This window comes from Ceratotherium simum, chromosome 23, assembly GCF_057802395.1.
Source record: "Ceratotherium simum simum isolate JZ-2026a chromosome 23, ASM5780239v1, whole genome shotgun sequence".
In the NCBI taxonomy this organism is placed as follows: domain Eukaryota; kingdom Metazoa; phylum Chordata; class Mammalia; order Perissodactyla; family Rhinocerotidae; genus Ceratotherium; species Ceratotherium simum.
The window spans coordinates 40,487,651-40,508,436 of NC_141922.1; the positions used below are offsets into that span (position 1 = coordinate 40,487,651).

Below are 20,786 nucleotides of genomic sequence, written 5' to 3' on the forward strand. Positions count from 1 at the left end.
GCCAGTGGCTATTGATTGGTAGACTCGATTTGCTATGCAATGACAGTCTTATTCTTATGTAACTTCAGTACAGCTACCACAAGGAAGTTTAGTGTTGATAGGGTACTATTTAATCCACTCTCTATTCAATTTTGGTCAATTGTCCAGTCTAGGACCACACCTTGCGTTTAGTTGTCGTACCGCTCTTTAGTTTGCTTTGATCTGAAGCACTCTGGTTCCCTCAGTCTTTCTTTGTCTTTCATGACCGTGATATTTTTTAAGAGAACAGGCCATTTATTTTGTAGAACCTTTCTCAGTTTGGGTTTGTCTGATGTTTCCTTGTGAATGTTTTCAGGCGATGCACTTTGGGCTGGAATATACAGAAGTTATGGGGTCTGTGTATTCATATCAAGAGGCACATGATGTCAGTTTGTCCTGTCGTTCGGGTAGTAGTTAAGGGAGTGTCTGCCAGCTTTCTCCACTGGAAAGTTACTGTTTCACTCTTTGTAATTTACGGGGAGAGACTTTAAGACTAAACATCCTATTTCCCATCAAACTTTTATCTTTCTACCACTTCTAGCATATATTATTATTATTGCTTGGACCAATTATTATTTTTTTATTGATGTTTTAATAGTTTTTAACATTGTGAAATTTTGGGTTGTACATCACCATATATATGACTCCCTTCGCCCCTTGTGCCCACCCCCCACCCCCTTGCCCCTGGTAACCACAATACAGTTTTCTCTGTCCATGTGTTGGTTTATATTCCACATATGAGTGAGATCATACAGTGGTTTGTCTTTCTCTTTCTGGCTTATTTCACTTAACATAATACGCTCCAGGCCCATCCATGTTGTTGCAAATGGGACGATTTTGTCTTTTTTTAATGACTGAGTAGTATTCCATTGTATATATATACCACATTTTCTTAATCCAATCATTGGACCAATTATTTTTATGATGGTTATCAAATGGTGATTTTCTAATTACATTGTTCCTTCTACATTTATTAGTTGGCATTCTAGTGTCAGAGAACACTTTCCATTTTTCTCCATTTATTATTCACTTGTATCAGTAAGTACTCATGAATTCTTACATCATTCAATGGGTTATGTTAACCATCTGTGTTAGTTTGTTAGAGCTGCCATAATAAAGTACCACAGACTGGGTGACTTAGAAATTTTTTCCTCACAGTTCTGAGACTACAAGTCTGAGTCACGGTGTTGGAGGGTTAGTTTCATTTTGAGGCCTCTCTCCTTGGCTGGTTGATGGCCGTCTTCTCCTTGTGTCTCCATGTGGTCTTCCCACCTTGAGTGTCTGTGTCCTAATCTCTTCTGCTTATAAGGAAACCAGTTATCTTGGTTTGGGACTCACCCATATGACCTCATATTACCTTAATTACCTCTTTAAATTAAGGCCCTATCTCCAAATATAGCCACATTATGAGGTACAGGGGGCTAGGACTTCAACACATGAATTTTGGGGTGACAAAATTCAGCCCATAACACCATCATTATTTTGATCCTAAAATTAAGTATATTTCCCTATAATCTTCATGGGATACAAAGCTATGGCCTTTACCATATGCTTAGAAGTCTCTCTCTCCCTTCCTCCTTCCCTCCCTCCATTCCTTCCTTCCCTCCACTCTCCCCCTCCTGATCACCTCTCTTCTTTCTCTCTTTCTCCCTCTTTTCCCTCTCCCTCCTGCAATGCAGGCCTGACAAAGCCTTGGCCACACAGCAATCAGTTCACAAATCCCTCTGAATGAAGAGGAGACTGGAGACCTTTGAGGAAAGACCATTCATAACATTATCTTCTACCCAGGGTTACTGTGCCCTAAGGAAAAAGAAGTACTCTGAAAGTGGCTAATGGTTTGGCTTGATTCAAGTCAGGGACTTGGAAAGAACAAGATTATAGGATTGGTGCCAGAAACTTTAGGGGAGAGGAATGTGGATGGACCTTTCAGAATGGGCCTAGATTTGGGGAATATTTGTCTTATATAAATGCTATCAAAAGGCCCTGTATTAGTCAGCTTGGGCTGCCATAACAAAATACCATAGACTGAGTGGCTTAAACAACAGAAATTTATTTCTTAACCGTGCTGGAGCTTGGGAAGTCCAAGATCAAGGTGCTGGTCAATTTGGTTTCTGGTGACAGCTCTCTTTCTGGATCGCAGATGTCCTCCTTATGGGGAAAGGGCTACCTTGCTCTTCGTACAAGGCCACAGTCCTAAGGGATTAGGGCCCCACCCTTATGACCTCTTATAACCTTAATTACCTCCTAAAGAACCTACATCCAGATTGAGTCACATTGGGGGCTAGGGCTTCAACATATGAATTGGGGGTGGGGGTGGGGGCACAAGTCAGTCCACAGCAGGCTCCCTTTTCAGAGGATGCTCTTTTTTTTGGTTTGTTTGAGGAAGATTGGCCCTGTGCTAACATCTGTTGCCAATCTTCCTCCTTTGTTTTTTCTTTTTTCTCCCCAAAGCCCCAGTACATAGTTGTGTATCATAGTTGTAGAGTTGTAGCTCTGCTATGTGGGATGCTACCTCAGCAAGGCTTGATAAGTGATGAGTAGGTCCACGCCCAGGATCCAAACTGGTGAACCCTGGGCCACCAAAGCGGAGTGTGTGAACTTAACCGCTATGCCACTGGGCCGGCCCTAGAGGATACGCTTTTTCATTTTTAAAGTTCAAGTCATATTTCATTTTATTTAGCTAGTTGAAAATTTTTCAAAACTTCATTCTTCCCAAAAAGAGATGCAATAACTCACAGATCAGTTACATGTAAATACATAACTTGAAATTCTGTGAGTCTTAATGCTTTCATGCTAAACCAGGGCTTACTTAGCCCAGTTAAGTTCCACCTTTCCTCCATCAATTATGTTTTAGGAGTTGCCTGGGTTATCTTATTTTTCCTCAGGTATAATTTGTCAGTCAAGCCATGGTCTCTTCCATTTTCTTCAGAGGAAACATTTTATAATCAGGTGAATAATAATAGTCTTTCTCAGGAGCCACCCCAGGGCTTGGCAATGGGCTCAGGAATAAAATGGCCATAGGGGGAGGGATAGAAGGCAGGTATGGGCTCAACACCATGTTCCTTCACTTCCCATGGTTTACCTGGCTGAGTGCCCAATTTGCCAGCAGCAGCAAGAGTGACCAACTGGGGGTCAGGCCGGTGGCGTAGTGGTTAAGTTGGTGTGCTCCACTTCTGCGACCCAGGGCTCGTGGGTTCAAAGGTTTGGGTCCCGGGCGCAGAACTATGCACCGCTCATCAAGCCATGCTGTGGCAGCATCCCATATATAAAGCAGAGGAAGACTGGCACAGATGTTAGCTCAGTGACAATCTTCCTCAAGCAAAAAAAAAAAAGAGTGACCAACTCTAAGCCTCTGAAATGGTACCCATTCTTCTAAAGGACCTATCAGCCACCTCATGGAATAATGCTTGGCCCTCTTTGGGGATAGTAAATAATCTCTACTGTAACAGACACTTGATTAGATTTGCCTCTGCCAACACCATCCATTAGTGGATGAGTGGATGATATCATCAAGACATTACACATCCATCAAGACATTACATTCAGCATTGTATCTTATCAAAGAACTCACTTTAGTGTGAGACAAGTAAGAGAACAGGTTAATTTCTACGTGATTTACTGGTCTTCCCGTATATCTCATCATCCAGAAGCTAAACCTATAAAATGATGGAATGGCACATTAAACACTCAGTTATGGCACCAGCCAAGATTAAACATCTTTGAAGGTTGGGGTGCTGCCCTGTGGTTTGCAGAGCGTGCTCTGAACCAGTGATTAATAAATGGTTCCACTTCTCCCATGACCGGTATATGCAGATCTGGGTCTTGCTCTCCAGACTTCTTGTTCATTTGGTGAACTACAAAATAAATTCCTTTTCTGTTTAACTGAGCTAGTTTGTTTCTGTTGATTACAAAATTATCTAGACTAATATACAGTGCTTACCCTACTTCCCCTCTCCCTGACTTCTCTCCTTCTTAGCAATTACCTGTGCTGTCTTATTCCTTTAGTCTTATCTTGATAATACCTGATGATAACTGATACTGTGATTTTAAAGGCCAATAGTACTTTGATGTGTTATATCTTGAAGGCAGTAGTTCATAAATCTTTTCACCTCCAAGGACTCCTTTTATCATTTTTCTTCGACACACCCATGTTTTGATGTTGTCAGAAATTTGTATTTATTATCTATTTCTCCATTAAGTAATCAGTGACATTTTCTGATCAGCGTGACATATAGTGTTACAGTATTAAGTTGATTAATTCTGGTTAAAAGCAAATAACATTGATATCTTAGCCTGTGCATTACAGCTCTATTAAGGGTAAAAGTACACGGCAGGCTTTTCAAATTATTGAAAATAATATGTAAAGTGTCATACTTTTGTGGACACTTAGAAACACGAGAATGTGATTTGTACTAAACTTTCAAAAACGGATTCTAAGAAATATAAAATAACCAAAAAGACGAACCTTTATAGACACCACTCTACTTTCCAAAGTGTCAATCTTCCACAGTAAAATAGTGAATAAAGTACTCTGGGTTCTTTATATCCAAGAATATTAAAAATATATGCTTCCTTGGATGGAAAAAAATGGTTAAAAAAAATAGAAGAAAGTGTTTCTCTGGCTTTTTTATTTTTTTTGTGAGGAAGATCAGCCCTGAGCTAACATCTGTCACCAATCCTCCTCTTTTTGCTGAGGAAGATTGGCCCTGGGCTAACATCGGTGCCCATCTTCCTCCACTTCATACGGGAGGCCGCCACAGCATGGCTTGACAAGTGGTGAGTCAGTGCGCCCCCAGGATCTGAAGCCCGGGCCACAGCAGCGGAGCACGCGCACGTTTAACCGCTATGCCACCGGCTGGCCCCTTTCTGGCTTATTTTTAATCCAGTATAGTCTGAAGGATTCCTAGTTTGAACAGAAAGGGTACAGGAGAAATATTTCAGATTCTTTATTCCTGTGGAGGCAGAAAGGGTGGAGATAAATAAGTAGCATCATTCGCTCTTGTCCTTAAAGGTTGAGAATTCTTGTATAGGTGTATGTGTGTTTAGTTAGCTGAAAGGCCACCAACATTCACTGAGTTTACAGGGTCTTTTTACTTGGATTCACTGTCTCTCCCTCTCCCCACCATATTTGTGAGCACGTTTAATGTCCAGGGTGACTTAAGAATGTGAAGGCTGGGCCGGCCCTGTGGCTTGGTGGTTAAGTGCGCGCGCTGCGATGCTGGTGGCCCGGGTTCGGATCCCGGGTGCGCATCGAGGCACCACTTCTCCGTTCATCCTGAGGCCGAGTCCCGCATACAGCAACTAGAAGGATGTGCAGCTACGACATACAACTATCTACTGGGGCTTTGGGGGGAAAAAATAAAAGAAAAAAAAAAAAAGAATGTGAAGGCTGAGTTAGACAAATAGAGTTCTAAATTACTAATGGGTCACTTCCTAATCTCGCCACTGAATAAGTAATAGTTGATAATAATGAATATGATAGCTTTAATTGCTTAACAATAAGGGGTGAGTCAGTGAACTGAACCAATGAATATCAGATGAACTTGTTAGTATTTGATCTAACAGGGAATGCAGCCTGTCACTTCTAATTCTGTGCAAGTCAAAACCAGAAGCACAATAAATGCAGGTGCCTGTAGAGTTCTCAGAAACTTGGAGCAGTGATTTTGGTGAAGAAAAACCAAAGGAGAGCCTTGTGTTAATTCTGTCCTATCACATCTATCTGTTGCTATTCCTTCAAGATCACTCTGAAATGCTGCAGACCAGCATGCAGAAAAAATAAAGTAATATCTGGATGGCAAAGTCCTTTCTCAAAGCATACGCATTTTCCAACTTTTCACAAAGCATATACATTTCCCAACTTACAAAAAGTCGAATAGTACAATAAACACCTATATACCCTCCATTTAAAATTAACAATTGGGGCCGGCCCCATGGCTTAGCGGTTAAGTGCGTGCGCTCTGCTGCTGGCAGCCCGGGTTCGGATCCCGGGCGCGCACCAACACACCGCTTCTCCAGCCATGCTGAGGCCGTGTTCCACATACAGCAACTAGGAGGATGTGCAGCTATGACATACAACTATGTACTGGGGCTTTGGGGGTAAAAATAAAAATAAATAAAATCTTTAAAAAGAAAAAAAAAACCCAAAGAATTCACGACAATCTATTAAAAAAAATAAAAAGTAAAAAAAAAATAAAATTAACAATTGTTAACCCTTTGCTGCATTTGCTCTACCTACCTGTGGGTTAGTTATCTACATTTATTTTAGCAATTTGAAAATAAGTTGCAGATATCATGACACTTCATCTGTAAACACTTCAACATATATCTCTTTAGACTAAGGACATTCTCTATATGACTTAAAGTAGCTATTTTTAATAATAGTAATAGTAGTCTTCTAACACAGGGGTCAGCAAACCATGGCCTGCAGGCCAAATCCAGCCAGCTGCCTGATTTTGTAAATAAAGTTTTATCAGCACACAGCCATGCCCATTCATCTACATATTGTTTTTGGCTGCCTTCCTGCTACAACAGCAGAGTTGGGTAGTTACCATAGAGACCATATGGCCCAAAGGCTAAAATATTTACTACTTGGCCCTCTACAGAAAGTTTGCCAACTCCTCCTCTAATAAATACAAGTGTGGAAATATTTACAAAATCTTCATGAGCCAAAGGATTTGACTGTTATTTTTGCATGGCAAGTGTTTATAGGTTTTGTGATGTTGTGAATGACTTTAGGTGTGGATGGGTGACTGCAGTGCGGAGGTTGGGGAGGTAAGAGTGGGATTGAGGAAGGAAACTAACATCGACTGCACACTTACTCTGTACAGGGCCCTGTGCTAGGTGCTTTAACACTATTATGTCTACTGTGATCCTCACAACAATACTCTGAGGTAGACATTATCATTCTAGTTTTATTGATGAGGAAACTGAGGCTTAGGGAGGTTAGATAATTTGCCCAAAGTCATGCAGGTATCAAATAGAAAAATGAAGAACCTAAGTCTATCTCCAAAGAGACAGCAGATTCAGTTAAGATTCCCTAGGAAGAATTCCCAAACATTTTGGTCATGATTCATACACAAATGAGTGCTTTGAGCTTCTCTGGTGTCGGATGTACAAAACCACAGTAAGATCCCTGGGAGAAAGCAACTAAGGCCTTTCTTTGAAGTATGATGAAGACATATAGTAAGGACAGGAAACTTGGTATCATATAATGAAAAACACCTCAGGAAAGTCATCTCAAGTGCTTTAATCATTCATTCTCTAAAATGGGGATAATATCTATCCTGATTACTTTGGAGAAAGTGAATATTAAAAGGCTTTGAAAGTATAGAGTCAATATAAAAGCATCATTATTTAGTTTATATCTCTAAGCAGGCATGCCTCAAAACCAACTTGGCTATCTCATTCTTTAGTTCTCTACTTCTCAAATTTTACTATTTATAAGAATCATCAAGGCTGCTTATTAAACTCAGATTCCCAGGCCCCACATCCAGAGATTTCTTCCACAGACCTGGGTGGGGCCCAGGAGTCAGAATTCAAGGTGATTCTGAATCAGGCGATCTGAGAGGCATACTTTGACATACAATTGATGTTTCACAAGATCTATTTAAAATAAACACTTTATTATTAAAAAGGAACTTTCAATGTAACAATTAATGCATGCTGTAAAATAATTCAAGCAGTATTGAAATATATAAAGTAGAGAGTAAATGTCCTCTCCTCACCACCTACTCTTCTCATCTCTCATCCAGAGGTAAGTTTTGATGATTAGCTTTCCAGACTTGAATATTCCCTGCATACACAAAAGTATATATTGGTTAAGAATGATAAGCATTTGATGTTATTTCTAATTTTTTTTTTTTTTTGCTATTAACAATAAGGCTGAGGGCCAGCCCTGGTGGCCTAGTGGTTAAGTTCAGCGCACTCTGCTTTGGCAGCCCAGGTTCAGTTCCCAGGTGCAGACCTACACCAATCTTGTCTGTCAGTGGCCATGCTTGGTGGCAACTCACATACAAAAAAGAGGAAGATTGGCAGTGGATGTTAGCTCAGGGCGAATCTTCCTCAGCAAAAAAAGAAAAAAAAATGCAGAAATAAATATACTTCTTCACATGTCTTTGAGCAACCATGACTGTTACTGTAGGATAAACTCCTAAAAGTTGCATTGCTGGGCCAAAAGATTCAAATAGCACTAAGGGAATAAGATAAAAAAGTGTTTCCCCACCTCCTTCCAACATCCAATCCCATTCTCCAGAGGAAACCACTGTGATCTTGTATGTCCTTATACAAAATGCTTATGTGGGTAAGTTCATTTCATGTTTGACATACTGTCAATCTGTCCTTAAAGAGTCCTTAAAGAACGTATTTCCCCAACCTGTTTTATATCTAACTTTAGTCTTTTTGGTGACAATTTAATTTTAGTGCCTTCATTACTTCCAATTCCCATTAGCAATGGAATGATTGATCAGCATGCTGCTTCTAAAATTGCTAAAAACTGAGGGAGCTTCTCCTAAGGGCTCTTCAATAACGGACACAGAGTCTGCAGGGATTTAAATAAATTTCTGGAAAAAGACGACTATGAAGTAACATTTAAACATAAAATGATTTCTTAAAATTCTACTCAAGCAAACTTACATAATTTAACATTTAAATCTTACATGTTCCACCTTTTTTGTATTTTTTCTCACCATTCCCCCTCTTGAATGCTGTATTCCAGCCAAACTGTACTATCCACTCTCTGATCGTGCTCTTTTAGCTCTGCTTGTGCTCGTCTCAGACTAGAATGCATCCCCCCTTAATTTCAGTTATTTCTGAAGAGGACCTGACTTCAAATCTCAGCCCTGATCTGTCTTAACCTTCACTAAATTATTTAATCACTTTTCTCTCTAGTTTTGCCCTCTGTAAAATAAGGATGGTAATAATGCCTAAGAGGTTATTGTAACCATTAGTTAAGATTTGTGAAAAGTACATTGAAGTCTATACAAAAGTTAATTATTCTTTTTTTTTTTTTTATAATTTTTATTTTCCCCCCAAAGCCCCAGTAGATAGTTGTATGTCATAGCTGCATATCCTTCTAGTTGCTGTTATGTGGGACATGGCCTCAGCATGGCCGGAGAAGTGGTGCGTCGGTGCGCGCCACGGATCCGAACCCTGGGCCACCAGTAGCGGAGCGCACGCACTTAACCGCTAAGCCACAGGGCCGGCCCAAAAAGTTAATTATTCTTAACATCACTCTCCTGTATGGCCCAGCTAGATAGTAGGCTTGTTAAGAACAGATACCATGTCTTTGTATATTTTTAGTGCCTAGTGATGTTGAGTTTGTCAAACATACTTGTTAATTGAATAAACACATTATGATATTTGTTTATGTCTTCCTCCAGACATAGACTGCAAGGTTTCTGAGGGCATCTTATATGACCAGGGCCTAACAGAGGACCTGGCACATGGTACCATTCATGCCATGTCTGTGACCATGATTTCATACCTATACATGGCAATTACACCTATGCTAAGTGTCTTTTTACAGGTCTTGTCTCCTCAGCATGACTGTTAGCCCCTTGAAGGTAGGGCATATTATGGTTCTTTACATATCAAGTGCCTAACAAGAAAGAATGTTTGATAACAGAAAAAAAATTTATACCTGAACGTCTAATATGAAGGTGGACTCTAAACATTTCCGAGTTGTACCTACAATGAATTGTAATGGAAAGTGCTCTTAAGATGATTCAATATTTTATAATAGGATGACAAGCACAAATGAAACACTGACATGGATCAGAAAAGAAAAATAAAGAGCACAGCATTAAAAGAGGAGCTGGTGGGGCTGGCCAGGTGGCGCAAGGGGTTAAGTGCACGCGTTCCGCTGCAGTGGCCCAGGGTTCGCAGGTTAGGATCCCGGGCGTGCACTGACACACTGCTTGTGCACCGACACACTGCTTGTCGAGCCATGTTGCGGTGGCTTCCCATATAAAGTAGAGGAAGATGGGCATGGACGTTAGTTCAGGGCCAGTCTTCCTCAGCAAAAAAAGAGGATTGGCTGATGTTAGCTCAGGGCCAATCCTCCTCACAAAAAAAAAGGGGGGAGCTGGTGTTTTCGCCTTCACTATCACATAGCCGCAGTGCCACAACTTCTCTAGGTCTCAGCTTCTTCAACTTTAAATCAGAAGCCTAGCTATCTGTTCTAAAATTAGTAAAAAAAAAAAGAACTTAATATGTTTTAGAACTAGATTAATCGAGGAAAGCCAAAATTATCTGGATTTGCACAGTGTTAAGTAATTTATGCCTAAACGTTCAAGTAGTATGATAATCTAACCTTACTTGTTTGGTAAATTTCCCTCAAAGTGGGGCACATATTTGAATAAACTTTAATTGTGAGGTGACCTACGGTACAGACCTGGGTACTGGCCTTAGCTCCGACAGCACACTACGTATGGAAATCTGAGAATAAAAACGTCACTTATCTCATAAAAGTTTTTGTGACTATCAAATAAAATATAGGTGAATGGTCTAGCCTAGTTCCTGGCACAGACTTTTTTTTTTTGGTTCCTCCTCCTGATCTCCAGGGCATGATGACACGCGAAATACCTCACCTACTGGTCTGATTTTACTTTTCATTTTTGTGGTGGGGCGGGGGTACTTTCTGTGCCTAGTATTTTGAATGACCCGGCGCCGGACATTTATATCAAAGTCCAACGTTCACAACAAAAAGATTTTTTTAATTAGACCTGTTTATCGCTCTCTCTGTGCAAACTCCGCTTACAAGTTCATACTAACAAAGCCACAAAAGAGGTGAGTTTGGGGGAGCGAGCGCGGGGCGCCACGGTTCTCCGAGCGACCGCCAACTCGGGCGAGGGCACGGGGGTGCACGCAGCCGCTTCAGCCCGGCGGCACTGACGGCGGAGGGCAGACGCGGAACGGCGGCGCACCGAAGTCCTTCCGGGATCTCGCCAAGAGCCGCGGCTTCGCGCAGAAATAAGCTCAACAGCACCAAGACCGTGGTCCACCCGCCGTCGCCTCTTCTCACTGCCCCTGCCGCCTCACCATCAGCCGGCTTCTCCAACTCCCGTCCAGCTCGACGTCCCTCCGTTCCTCAGACCGCAGCTCCCCGCAGCATAGTAACAACAGCGCGGACACGCGGAAAGATACGGCCACCCCGCCGTGCTAACTACCGGTACCTATAGCAACCGGCGGCGGCCCGCCTCTTCTTGCCCCGCCCCTTGCGCTTTCGATTTGCTTCCGCTTCCGGTCCCAGAGTCTCGGCTCCGCCGTGAAGAGCTTTGCATTGTGGGAACTCCTTCCTTTCTCGCTCCCCGGCCATTTTGGCGGCTGCTGTTGGTGAGTGGGCTCCTCCAGGCCGAGGTTTAGGCAGCGCGGGGAGCCCAGCGGGTCGTTGTTTAGAGCTCCTGGTCCTAAATCTCCTGTCCTGTCCTCTGTGTGTTCTAGGTTGGGGGTCTTCCCGCACCTAAGGCAGGAAGATGGTGGCCGCAAAGAAGACGGTGAGTGAAGCGGTCAGGCCGGAAGCCGGTTCACGTGGAGGGATGAGTCTCGGCCCGGGCGGGCGCATCTGAGCACACTGGGCAGGCAGCGTGCCCACTGACAATTGGAGGGTCCCAAGAGGACCCCGAGAGGCCCTCTTAATGACTTGGGACCCTCGACTTCGGAGGTTTTATTAAGGGGCTCGGCGTCCAGAAAGCTGGACCTAGTTTTGAGGAGGTTACAAACAAGCCCTTCAAATCCGTGTTAAATGTTTGCTTTGTAGAAAAAATCGTTGGAGTCGATCAACTCTAGGCTCCAACTCGTTATGAAAAGTGGAAAGTACGTGCTGGGGTACAAGCAGACCCTGAAAATGATCAGACAAGGCAAAGCCAAACTGGTCATCCTCGCCAACAACTGCCCAGCCTTGAGGTAATCGAAGGAACCCGAGTGTGTGTATCGCCCACTGCAGCTTCGTCGTGAGCGAGTAGCCAGGAGCGTGGACTTGCAATCTGGGTAGCATGAACTCGGGTTTATGTAAAATTTGTTTTACAAGAGGAAACTTGCAGAATGACTTAGGGTTGCTGTTGTGGTGGTTGGCTCTTGATTTTTTTCTCCCTCGTCATGTTCTCTCCTTGTGAAGCTTATCTTAGGGAGAAATGTATGGCAGAAGGTAAAAGCCACAGACCGTCCAAGTTCGAGGGAAGCACAGACACGTAATTGTTGTGTGTATTTTGTGCCCTGCCCTTTTGGTCATTCTTTGAGCTTTGAGTTGCTTTAAAAGTGCTTCGTCGTATGAACTTGTTTCAGTGTAGAAAAGCTAAATAAGAGTTCGGGCTGGCCAGTGGAGCTACGGGCTGTCATAGAAGCACCTAGTTCATCCCACTGTGTTAATTCTCTGGGCCACGGGTTTTGTTTGACTCACTGGCTTGAAGTGGTGGAACTTAGTGAGTATTGTAAATAAGTTAAAGAAACTTGGAACTTGAAGAACATAAGCGTATGATCAGTCCCCTACCCGCCTTGATTTTCTGTGGTAATGCATAACCTGCTCACAGCGTTTTATATAGGGTGTCTGTTACTTAACTGGCAAAGCCTCTGTGTTCTCTTCTCCATCCCATCCCGTGGTTTGCTCTTATTCCAAACCTTTCTTCTATAGCAGTGCTTCTCAGATGTGAATGTGCACACAGTCACATGCTGGGTCCGATTTAATGGGTCTGGGATGTGACCTGAGATTATGCATTTCTAACAAACATCTTGTGACACCACTGCTGGTCTGTGGATCCACACTGAGTAGTGGCAAGGTTCTGTTAGGACTCCCTTCAAATTTGTAAAACCCTTCATGTCTACCTACTCAGTTGATACAGAAATGTTAACTCTGGGTAAGTAATATCACTCCCTATCTAGAATTCAAGCACCAGAGGGTGATAGAAATGGCTTATCTTTTAAAAAGATGACATGGGTTCGGATTCTGGATCCTCTGCTTATTCTGCGCCTCAATTTTTTCATTAATTAAAAAAAATGGAGTACTTTTTTAATACTTAACCTCAGAGGTTGTCGTGGGAGTTATATAATGTAAAGTGTCTGGCATGTAGTAAATACTAAGTAAATAATGCTTTTAGTTTGCACCCTACCCTCTTTTCCATGAGCATAGATAACCGTCTTTTTTTTTTTTTTTAATAATTTTATTTATTTATTTTTTCCCCCAAAGCCCCAGCAGATAGTTGTAGGTCATAGCTGCACATCCTTCTAGTTGCTGTATGTGGGACGCGGCCTCAGCATGGCCGGAGAAGCGGTGCGGCGGTGCACGCCCAGGATCCGAACCCGGGCCGCCAGCAGCGGAGCGTGCGCACTTAACCGCTAAGCCACGGGGCCGGCCCGATAGATAACTGTCTTAAACATAGGTATTCAGTAGATATTTGCTGGTTGTCCCATCACTTGTAAGGGATCCAAGGAAAGATAGTTTGTATTAGCTAATATATATGATAATGTTTTTAAGAGTAATAACTGACTTAGTTACTGTTTGAAGGCCTCATCAACATTAAAATTAATGAGAAGTAGTGTTTAGTCTGTCAGTCACTTGGTATGGCATTTATTTATTTGTCTTTTTTGGTTCCCAAAGAAAATCTGAAATAGAGTACTACGCCATGTTGGCCAAAACTGGTGTCCATCACTACAGTGGCAATAATATTGAATTGGGCACAGCATGTGGAAAATACTACAGAGTATGCACACTGGCTATTATTGATCCAGGTATGCTTTTTAAATCGTAAATTTTTTTTCATTTATAGTATAATACAAGTTTTCTTTGCTATACAAATGTCTTTGGTTCCTGAGTTCAGATAGTGAGAATTTGGATATGCAAGGGTTTCCTGTAGTCTTATTTCACAGAGAATTGATAATGAATGTCAGTACATTATAATGGGCTTTTCATAAATGGTTTTTGAGTTTGAGATCACGAGTTTCATTTGATGAAGTATCTAAGAAGTAATGACTTAAGACCTTGGTAAAAGGTGAATTTATAAAAGGGGAGAATAATCAGGTGAAATAGCAGAAAGTAATCCTTAACTGGCTGCCTGAGAACAGAGGTAAAATTAGATTGAGAAAAAGAAGTGCCTACAAATACACGTCATGTTATGTTTTAAACTTAGGAATTTTTAATTAATGCATAAAATACTGCGAATATTCTCGCTGTTCTGATTTTGTAATAATCAGGGCAGGCTAAACATTCGCTATATGAAGACCATGCATGTGTCCCCAGACCTAGTTCTTTCCCTGGGTCTGGTTTTATAAATGCTGGTGATAAGCCAAGTCTGATTTATATGATGCATCTTAGGTGAGAAATATCTGTAATTCTAGGTATCTTTGATCAACCTTGAGAAATGACAGCACAGCTAGTGTAATAATTTTTGAAGATAACCACTGCTAATTTGATGACTACCAGTTGCTGTTAAATGAATTGTAAAATTATTGTGTTTTATTTTCTAGGTGATTCTGATATCATTAGAAGCATGCCAGAACAGACTGGTGAAAAGTAAATCATGCAAAATTTTTCTTTAATAAAATTGGCCAGAGCTTGTTTTAAAAACACTGTATTCATTTCAGTTATTTTCTTTATGTCTTTTTGTTTCAGTACACTTTCTGAAAATAGGATTGGAGAGGATGAGGCAGCTAAATGTGGTGGCATGACTTTTGGGTTAAGAGCTATACATCCCAGTTTCCGTTTTCCTGTTTTTGTACAGGGACTGCACCGAGTTCCTTTCTTGTACTAGATTTTTAAGATACTTAATTTTCATAATTTCAGTCTCAGGACATTGTTGGTATTTTATATTTGAGTATATTTGAGAGGCAGCAAGGTTCAATACCCAGAATTTAACCAGAATTGAAATTTATAGTCCAGCGTTAATCTGCCAAATCTGAGTAGCAAAGAGGATTAAATGGAATATGTTCTCCCCACCCAAAATTTTGTCACAGGCTGAGAAAAGTTCTGTTGAGCTTTAATGAAGTAGGATCTTTCCTAAGGGTGTGCAGTGGTTGGGGTAGAAGAAGTGTACTTGAATAACTTCTGAATAATCCCATATTTCAATAAGTGTTAAGTCTGCGGTTGTCTGAAGTGTGTTTATAATTTTAGTCCTAAAAGATACACTGTGAGCTATGTTCAGTGTTTATATTTTTAGGAACCTGCATACCACATCTCCTAAGTATGTCCTATGGAACCCTTTTCCCACATCTGTTAATATCCTTTGGAACATTCAGAGGAATCAATTTGGGGAAAAATACTGATTTAAATACATCTTGATTTACAGAGTAGAATGGTACTGGTAGGGTATACCCTACACAGTCTGTAGGGCTCTAAGGCTGCAGAAGTATCAGAAATGACAAAGTCTCTTGGACTTTATGCTTTTCTTTTCTTTTTTTTTATAATTTTATTTATTTATTTTTCCCTCAAAGCCCCAGTAGATAGTTGTATGTCATAGCTGCACATCCTTCTAGTTGCTGTATGTGGGATGCGGCCTCAGCATGGCTGGAGAAGCGGTGCATCAGTGCATGCCCGGGATCCGAACCCGGGCCGCCAGCAGCAGAGCGTGCGCACTTAACCACTAAGGCACGGGGCCGGCCCTCTTTTGGACTCTAGAATCAGCTTGCATAGGCAGTTTTTGGTGGTAGATGAGTGAGACACAGGAGATGAGGATGCCATCGATACATTATCCAGAAAGTCAAGTGTTTACTGAACTTGGAGTCAGAAGATTCTACTTATTTAATAATATAAATAACCGTGGGTGGGTCAAATTCCCAGTTTCACGGGTGAGGAATTGGTTTCTTTCAAGCTAACATTGTATGATTTTAGTTTGTGTCTGCAGTCAATCTGAGGTTGTGGATGTAATTTGCATAGTAGCAATAATAGCGGGAGCTTTCTTACTGGTTGTTCAGTTACTCAGTATTTCTCAATTTGGGAGCACTACTGTCATTTTTTGATGGGACAGTTCTGTTGTGGAGGGCTACATTTTCAAAGTAGCATCTTCTGGTTAAGACCCATAGGGTTATATGAAAATTTGTAAATGTTGTAAGGTGTTAATGTTTGCATATCCAGAAACTGGTGTGCTGAAGGTGCTTGAAAAGAACTGCTTGGTCAGACTACTACTGGTCTCTAATGCTGTTAGTGTGTGTCCGTTGTTGACAGTGTTTTCAGTCTTGGTCAAGGAAGTTTGTGTGCCTCTTTTCCACTTAGCTCAGTCAATTTCTCTCTCTCTCTTTTTTTTTTTGTGAGGAAGATCAGCCCTGAGCTAACATCCATGCCAATCCTCCTCTTTTTGCTGAGGAAGACTGGCTCTGGGCTAACATCCGTGCCCATCTTCCTCCACTTTATATGGGACGCCGCCACAGCTTGGCCTGACAAGCGGTGCATTGGTGTGCTCCCAGGATCCGAACCCGGGCTGCCAGCAGTGGAGCACGTGCACTTAACCGCTACGCCACAGGGGCTGGCCCCTCAATTTCTCTTTTCAGATTGACCTTTCAGCTATTTGGCTGATTTTTCCCTCCAGGGACTAGTTCCAATTTAATTTCTTAAAGGGTGGTGACCTGAAGAATACAGTATTGTGAGTTCCAGTGTACCATTTCTTTGCAATGGTTCTCTTGCATGACTTTGGCTGCAGGCATTTTGGAATGATGGTTTTTAGAAAATAATTTATTGCTAGGGCCTTCTCCTAGGTAGTGATTATATGCTGTAAAATCTTGTGGCTTTTACCTTTTCTTTATATGTTTTTTGTGCACTCACCATTGTTTCAGCGAGAAAGGAATTGAAAGTTCAGAGAAAATGAGTTGAAAGCTAGTCGATAGGAAACATAACTCACTCATTCTGGCCTCAGGCAGCTGTGATGAAGTGCCTTTAAAGTGCTGCGGGGCGGGGGGGTAGGGGCCGGCCCCGTGGGGCGTAGCGGTTAAAGTGCGCACGCTCTGCCGCTGGCGGCCCTGACTGGGATCCTGGGCGTGCACCAACGCACCGCTTGTCAGGCCATGCTGTGGTGGCATCCCACATAAAGTGGAGGAAGATGGGCACGGATGTTAGCCCAGGGCCAGTCTTCCTCAGCAAAAAGAGGAGGACTGGCATGGATGTTAGTTCAGGGCCCGTCTTCCTCTCACACACACAAAAAAAAGTGCTGCCAGGATTGGAGAAAATGCCACTGGCCAAGATCTGGCAAGGTCTAAGGTGGTTCTTTTCTAATTTTAATGAAAGTAGTTTGTTTGGCTGGGAAGCTCTGGTATGTAGGGGATTGCAGGAGATTCCAGCCAGTTGGACTTCGTCCATACCTATCCTGAGAGAGAGGAAAGTCCCACAGAAGAGGTTAGATACTGTTGAGTGTTAATTGCATCTGGTGTGGTAGGTGGCAGGAGCAAAAGGTATGCAGAGAAGAAATCAGACTTCAGGCTGGTTGTGAATGCAGTTAGTGGGCCTTCTGGAAGATGGTCATCTGGTTCATGGAAAACAGTTCTCTTTGATCTGCTGTCTTGCAACTCTTATTTCCAGCTGCCCTTCAGACCTGCTGCCTCTGCCTGCAGTGGCATCTGGTTTCCCTCCCCCTTCTGTCCTTTTGCAGGCCTGCCCCAACATCCTCTTATCAGTCTAGATTGTGCCTCTGAGTTAACCATAGAACCTTTTTTATGGCATTAATCACATCCATCTCTCACTAAACTAAGGTCCCAGAGGGCAGAGGCTTTTAACATTTTCAACTTGATATCACTTATTATGTGACTGGCACATAAGTTGAAAAACCAGAGTAAATGACTTTTAGGGCTTAAATATTTACTTAATTCTCATTGATTGCTTGTGGCTTTCTAGGCCAGAATTTTTTTTGTTTTTTTGGTGAGATCAGCCCTGTGCTAACATCTGCCAATCCTCTTTTTTTTTTTTTTTTTTTTTTGTTGCTGAGGAAGACTGGCCCTGGGCTAACATCCGTGCCCATCTTCCTCCACTTTATATGGGACGCCGCCACAGCATGGCTTGCCAAGCAGTGCGTCGGTGCACGCCCGGGATCTGAACCGGCAAACCCTGGGCTGCCGCAGCAGAGCACGCGCACTTAACTGCTTGCGCCACCGTCTAGGCCAGAATTTTATCTTCATCTTGTTGATAGGTTTTGAACATCTTGTACATTTACCATTATTTAATTTACTACCTCCTACCTGTGTGTTTCAAAAGATAATTTAGGAGTGGGAATATGCCAGAGTACTTCCCTCATGTAAGGTAAGCAAAGAATCCATTCATTTGCTTAATGTACACTTAAAGCACCATTTTTGTGTCAGAGACTCTTGGCTGCTGAATAATAAAAAAATGACTAATGTTAAGCATTTAAAATTTTAGATACTTGACTAAGTAGTGCACATGTTAACTCATTTAATCCTCTTGACAAGCCAATGGGATGGTACAATTAGTCCCATTTTATAGGTGAGGAAATCAGGGCTTGTAAAGGTCACACAAGAAATAAAACGAATCTAAAACCCTTACACTTGAGACGTACAGGTAACAAAACAAAATGGAGAAATATTTCAAATTTTAGACAGTCTTCAAGTCGAATATCCTGGGTTAATCTGTAAATTTGATGGATTGGTTAGAGCACTTTGTTTTCCATGAAGGCATTTTCCTCCCCCAGTTGGAGAAAGTTGAAAACTCGATGATGAAATGTATTTAATAGCTAAAAAAAAAAAGGGGGTGGGGGGGTGGCAGTCTGTTGAGCCTCTAGAGGGAGCCAGGACTCAACAGAAAGTGAAGTAGAATTGAGCTAACTGGAAGCACTGCCTGAACTATGATTACATCTCAAAAGGTAATGCCAACCCAAATCAGTACTTTCGGACGAAAGCGTGTTTTCAGGATCAAATGGATGACTCAAATATAAAGTGAAGGTTTAATACTTGGAATCACAACTTTTTGGTTTTGTTGTTTTTTGGTGAGGAAGATTAGCCCTAAACTAACATCTGTTGCTAATCCTCTTTTTGCTGAGGAAGATTGGCCCTGGGCTAACATCCATGCCCATCTTCCTCCACTTTATATGTGGTGAAGTAGAGGAAAGAGATGATTGTCTGCCACAGCATGGCTTGATAGGCAGTACGTTGGTCCACGCCCAGGATCCGAACCTGCAAACCCCGGGCTGCTCAAGTGGAGCGCGTGAACTTAAAGCTATGCCCACCAGGCCGGCCCCTGAATCACAACTTTTTTACTTGGAAAAAAATCAAATGATTTTCAGGTATGATTGAGGCCTTGGAGACGTTCTTCCCACTCTACCACAGTGCCCTTTAGGACATTGTGATGGGAACACTTATCTTGAAGCATTTAAACATAAGCATATTCAAGGTGTTTTGTTTTTGTAAAGCATTATTGGCCTCCAAAATACAGCAGCTTCCATGGGAAGGATGTCATTTTGGGTGTCTTCATTTCTTAATGAAGCTGCCCCCTATAGTGTTTCTTGCTTCTCCAAGTGCCTTGAACCGGTACCTTTAAAGTCTCCTTTGACCCCATTCCTATTCCCACTTCCTTATTTTCCCAGGAAAACAATTATTGTGTATATCAGAACATTTCTTGTACTTAAATGTACATAATTTTGGGCCGGCCCTGTGGCTTAGCGGTTAAGTGCGTGCGCTCTGCTGCTGGCGGCCCGGGTTCGGATCCCGGGCACGCACCGACGCACCACTTCTCCGGCCATGCTGAGGCCACGTCCCACATACAGCAACTAGAAGGATGTGCAGCTATGACATACAACTATCTCCTGGGGCTTTGGGGGAAAAATAAATAAAAATTTAAAAAAAAAAAAAAAAAGTACATAATTTAGGTATTTTGGAACAACTAGTTTGTTTTTTTTTAATTTACAGAAATGGTATGCTAAACATACTTTACTGTTGGCTTTTTGCATTCATCTTTGTTTTTGAGTTTTATCATGTATATATGTAGACTTAGTGCATTCCTTTTAAATGTATAGTATTTCTGAAGTGTGGACTACACTACAATTTATCATTTCCCCTTCTGATGATGATTAGGTTATTTCTGATTTGTTGCTGTTATAAATTCTAGTAACTTTTTTTTTTTTTTTTTTGGTGAGGAAGATCAGCCCTGAGCTAACATCATGCCAGTTCTCCTCTTTTTGCTGAGGAAGATTGGCCCTGAGCTGACGTCTGTGCCTACCTTCCTCCACTTTATATGGGACACCGCCACAGCATGGCCTGACAAGCGGTGCATTGGTGTGCACCCAGGATCCAAACCTGGGCCGCCAGCATCAGAGTATGTGCACTTAACTGCTACGGCACAGGCTGGCCCCTCTAGTAACATTCTTGTAGTGGTCTCCTTAAATGTATGTGCTAAAATCATCTAGTTAGACACCTGTAAGTCAGTCCAGTTGCTAAGGGTACAGGGTTGTGTACATTTTCAGTTTTACTAGGTATTGATGGATTAGTCTCCAAAGAGACTGTCCATTTGCATTCTAACGAGCAGTGTACAAGAGCCCCATATTGCCACATCCTTACCAACACTATAGTCAGACATAAACATTTTTGCGAAGCTGTTTATTTATTTTTGTGAGGAAGATCAGCCCTGAGCTAACATCCATGCCAATCCTCCTCTTTTTGCTGAGGAAGACCGGCCCTGAGCTAACATCTATTGCCAATCCTCCTCCCCCCCCCCCCCCTTTTCTCCCCAAAGCCCCAGTAGATAGTTGTATGTCATAGTTGCACATCCTTCTAGTTGCTGTATGTGGGGCGCCGCCTCAGCATGGCCGGAGAAGCGATGCGTCGGTGTGCGCCCGGGGTTCCGAATCCGGGCC

At 42.2% G+C, this 20,786-nt stretch overlaps 1 protein-coding gene and 1 non-coding gene across 2 annotated transcripts; both read left to right on the forward strand.

The window, feature by feature from the left end:
- Positions 1-11,228: 11,228 nt before the first annotated feature.
- RPL30 (ribosomal protein L30) lies at positions 11,229-14,572 on the forward strand. The gene is made up of 5 exons (XM_004431196.3): positions 11,229-11,349; positions 11,458-11,510; positions 11,774-11,919; positions 13,607-13,737; positions 14,473-14,572. The coding sequence occupies exons 2-5, from the start codon at positions 11,490-11,492 to the stop codon at positions 14,520-14,522; spliced, it is 348 nt and encodes a 115-aa protein (XP_004431253.1). The 5' UTR covers positions 11,229-11,349; positions 11,458-11,489; the 3' UTR covers positions 14,523-14,572.
- LOC147914008 (small nucleolar RNA SNORA72) lies at positions 14,161-14,292 on the forward strand. Its single transcript, XR_015555991.1, has one exon. It is a non-coding gene; the product is annotated as a small nucleolar RNA SNORA72 (small nucleolar RNA).
- Positions 14,573-20,786: the final 6,214 nt, after the last annotated feature.

Coding starts and splice junctions, on each gene's coding strand:
- RPL30 (XM_004431196.3), top strand. CDS start 11,490: ATGGTGGCCGCAAAGAAGACG. Junction 11,511..11,773: donor TGGTGGCCGCAAAGAAGACG/GTGAGTGAAGCG, acceptor TTTGCTTTGTAG/AAAAAATCGTTGGAGTCGAT. Junction 13,738..14,472: donor ACTGGCTATTATTGATCCAG/GTATGCTTTTTA, acceptor TTTATTTTCTAG/GTGATTCTGATATCATTAGA.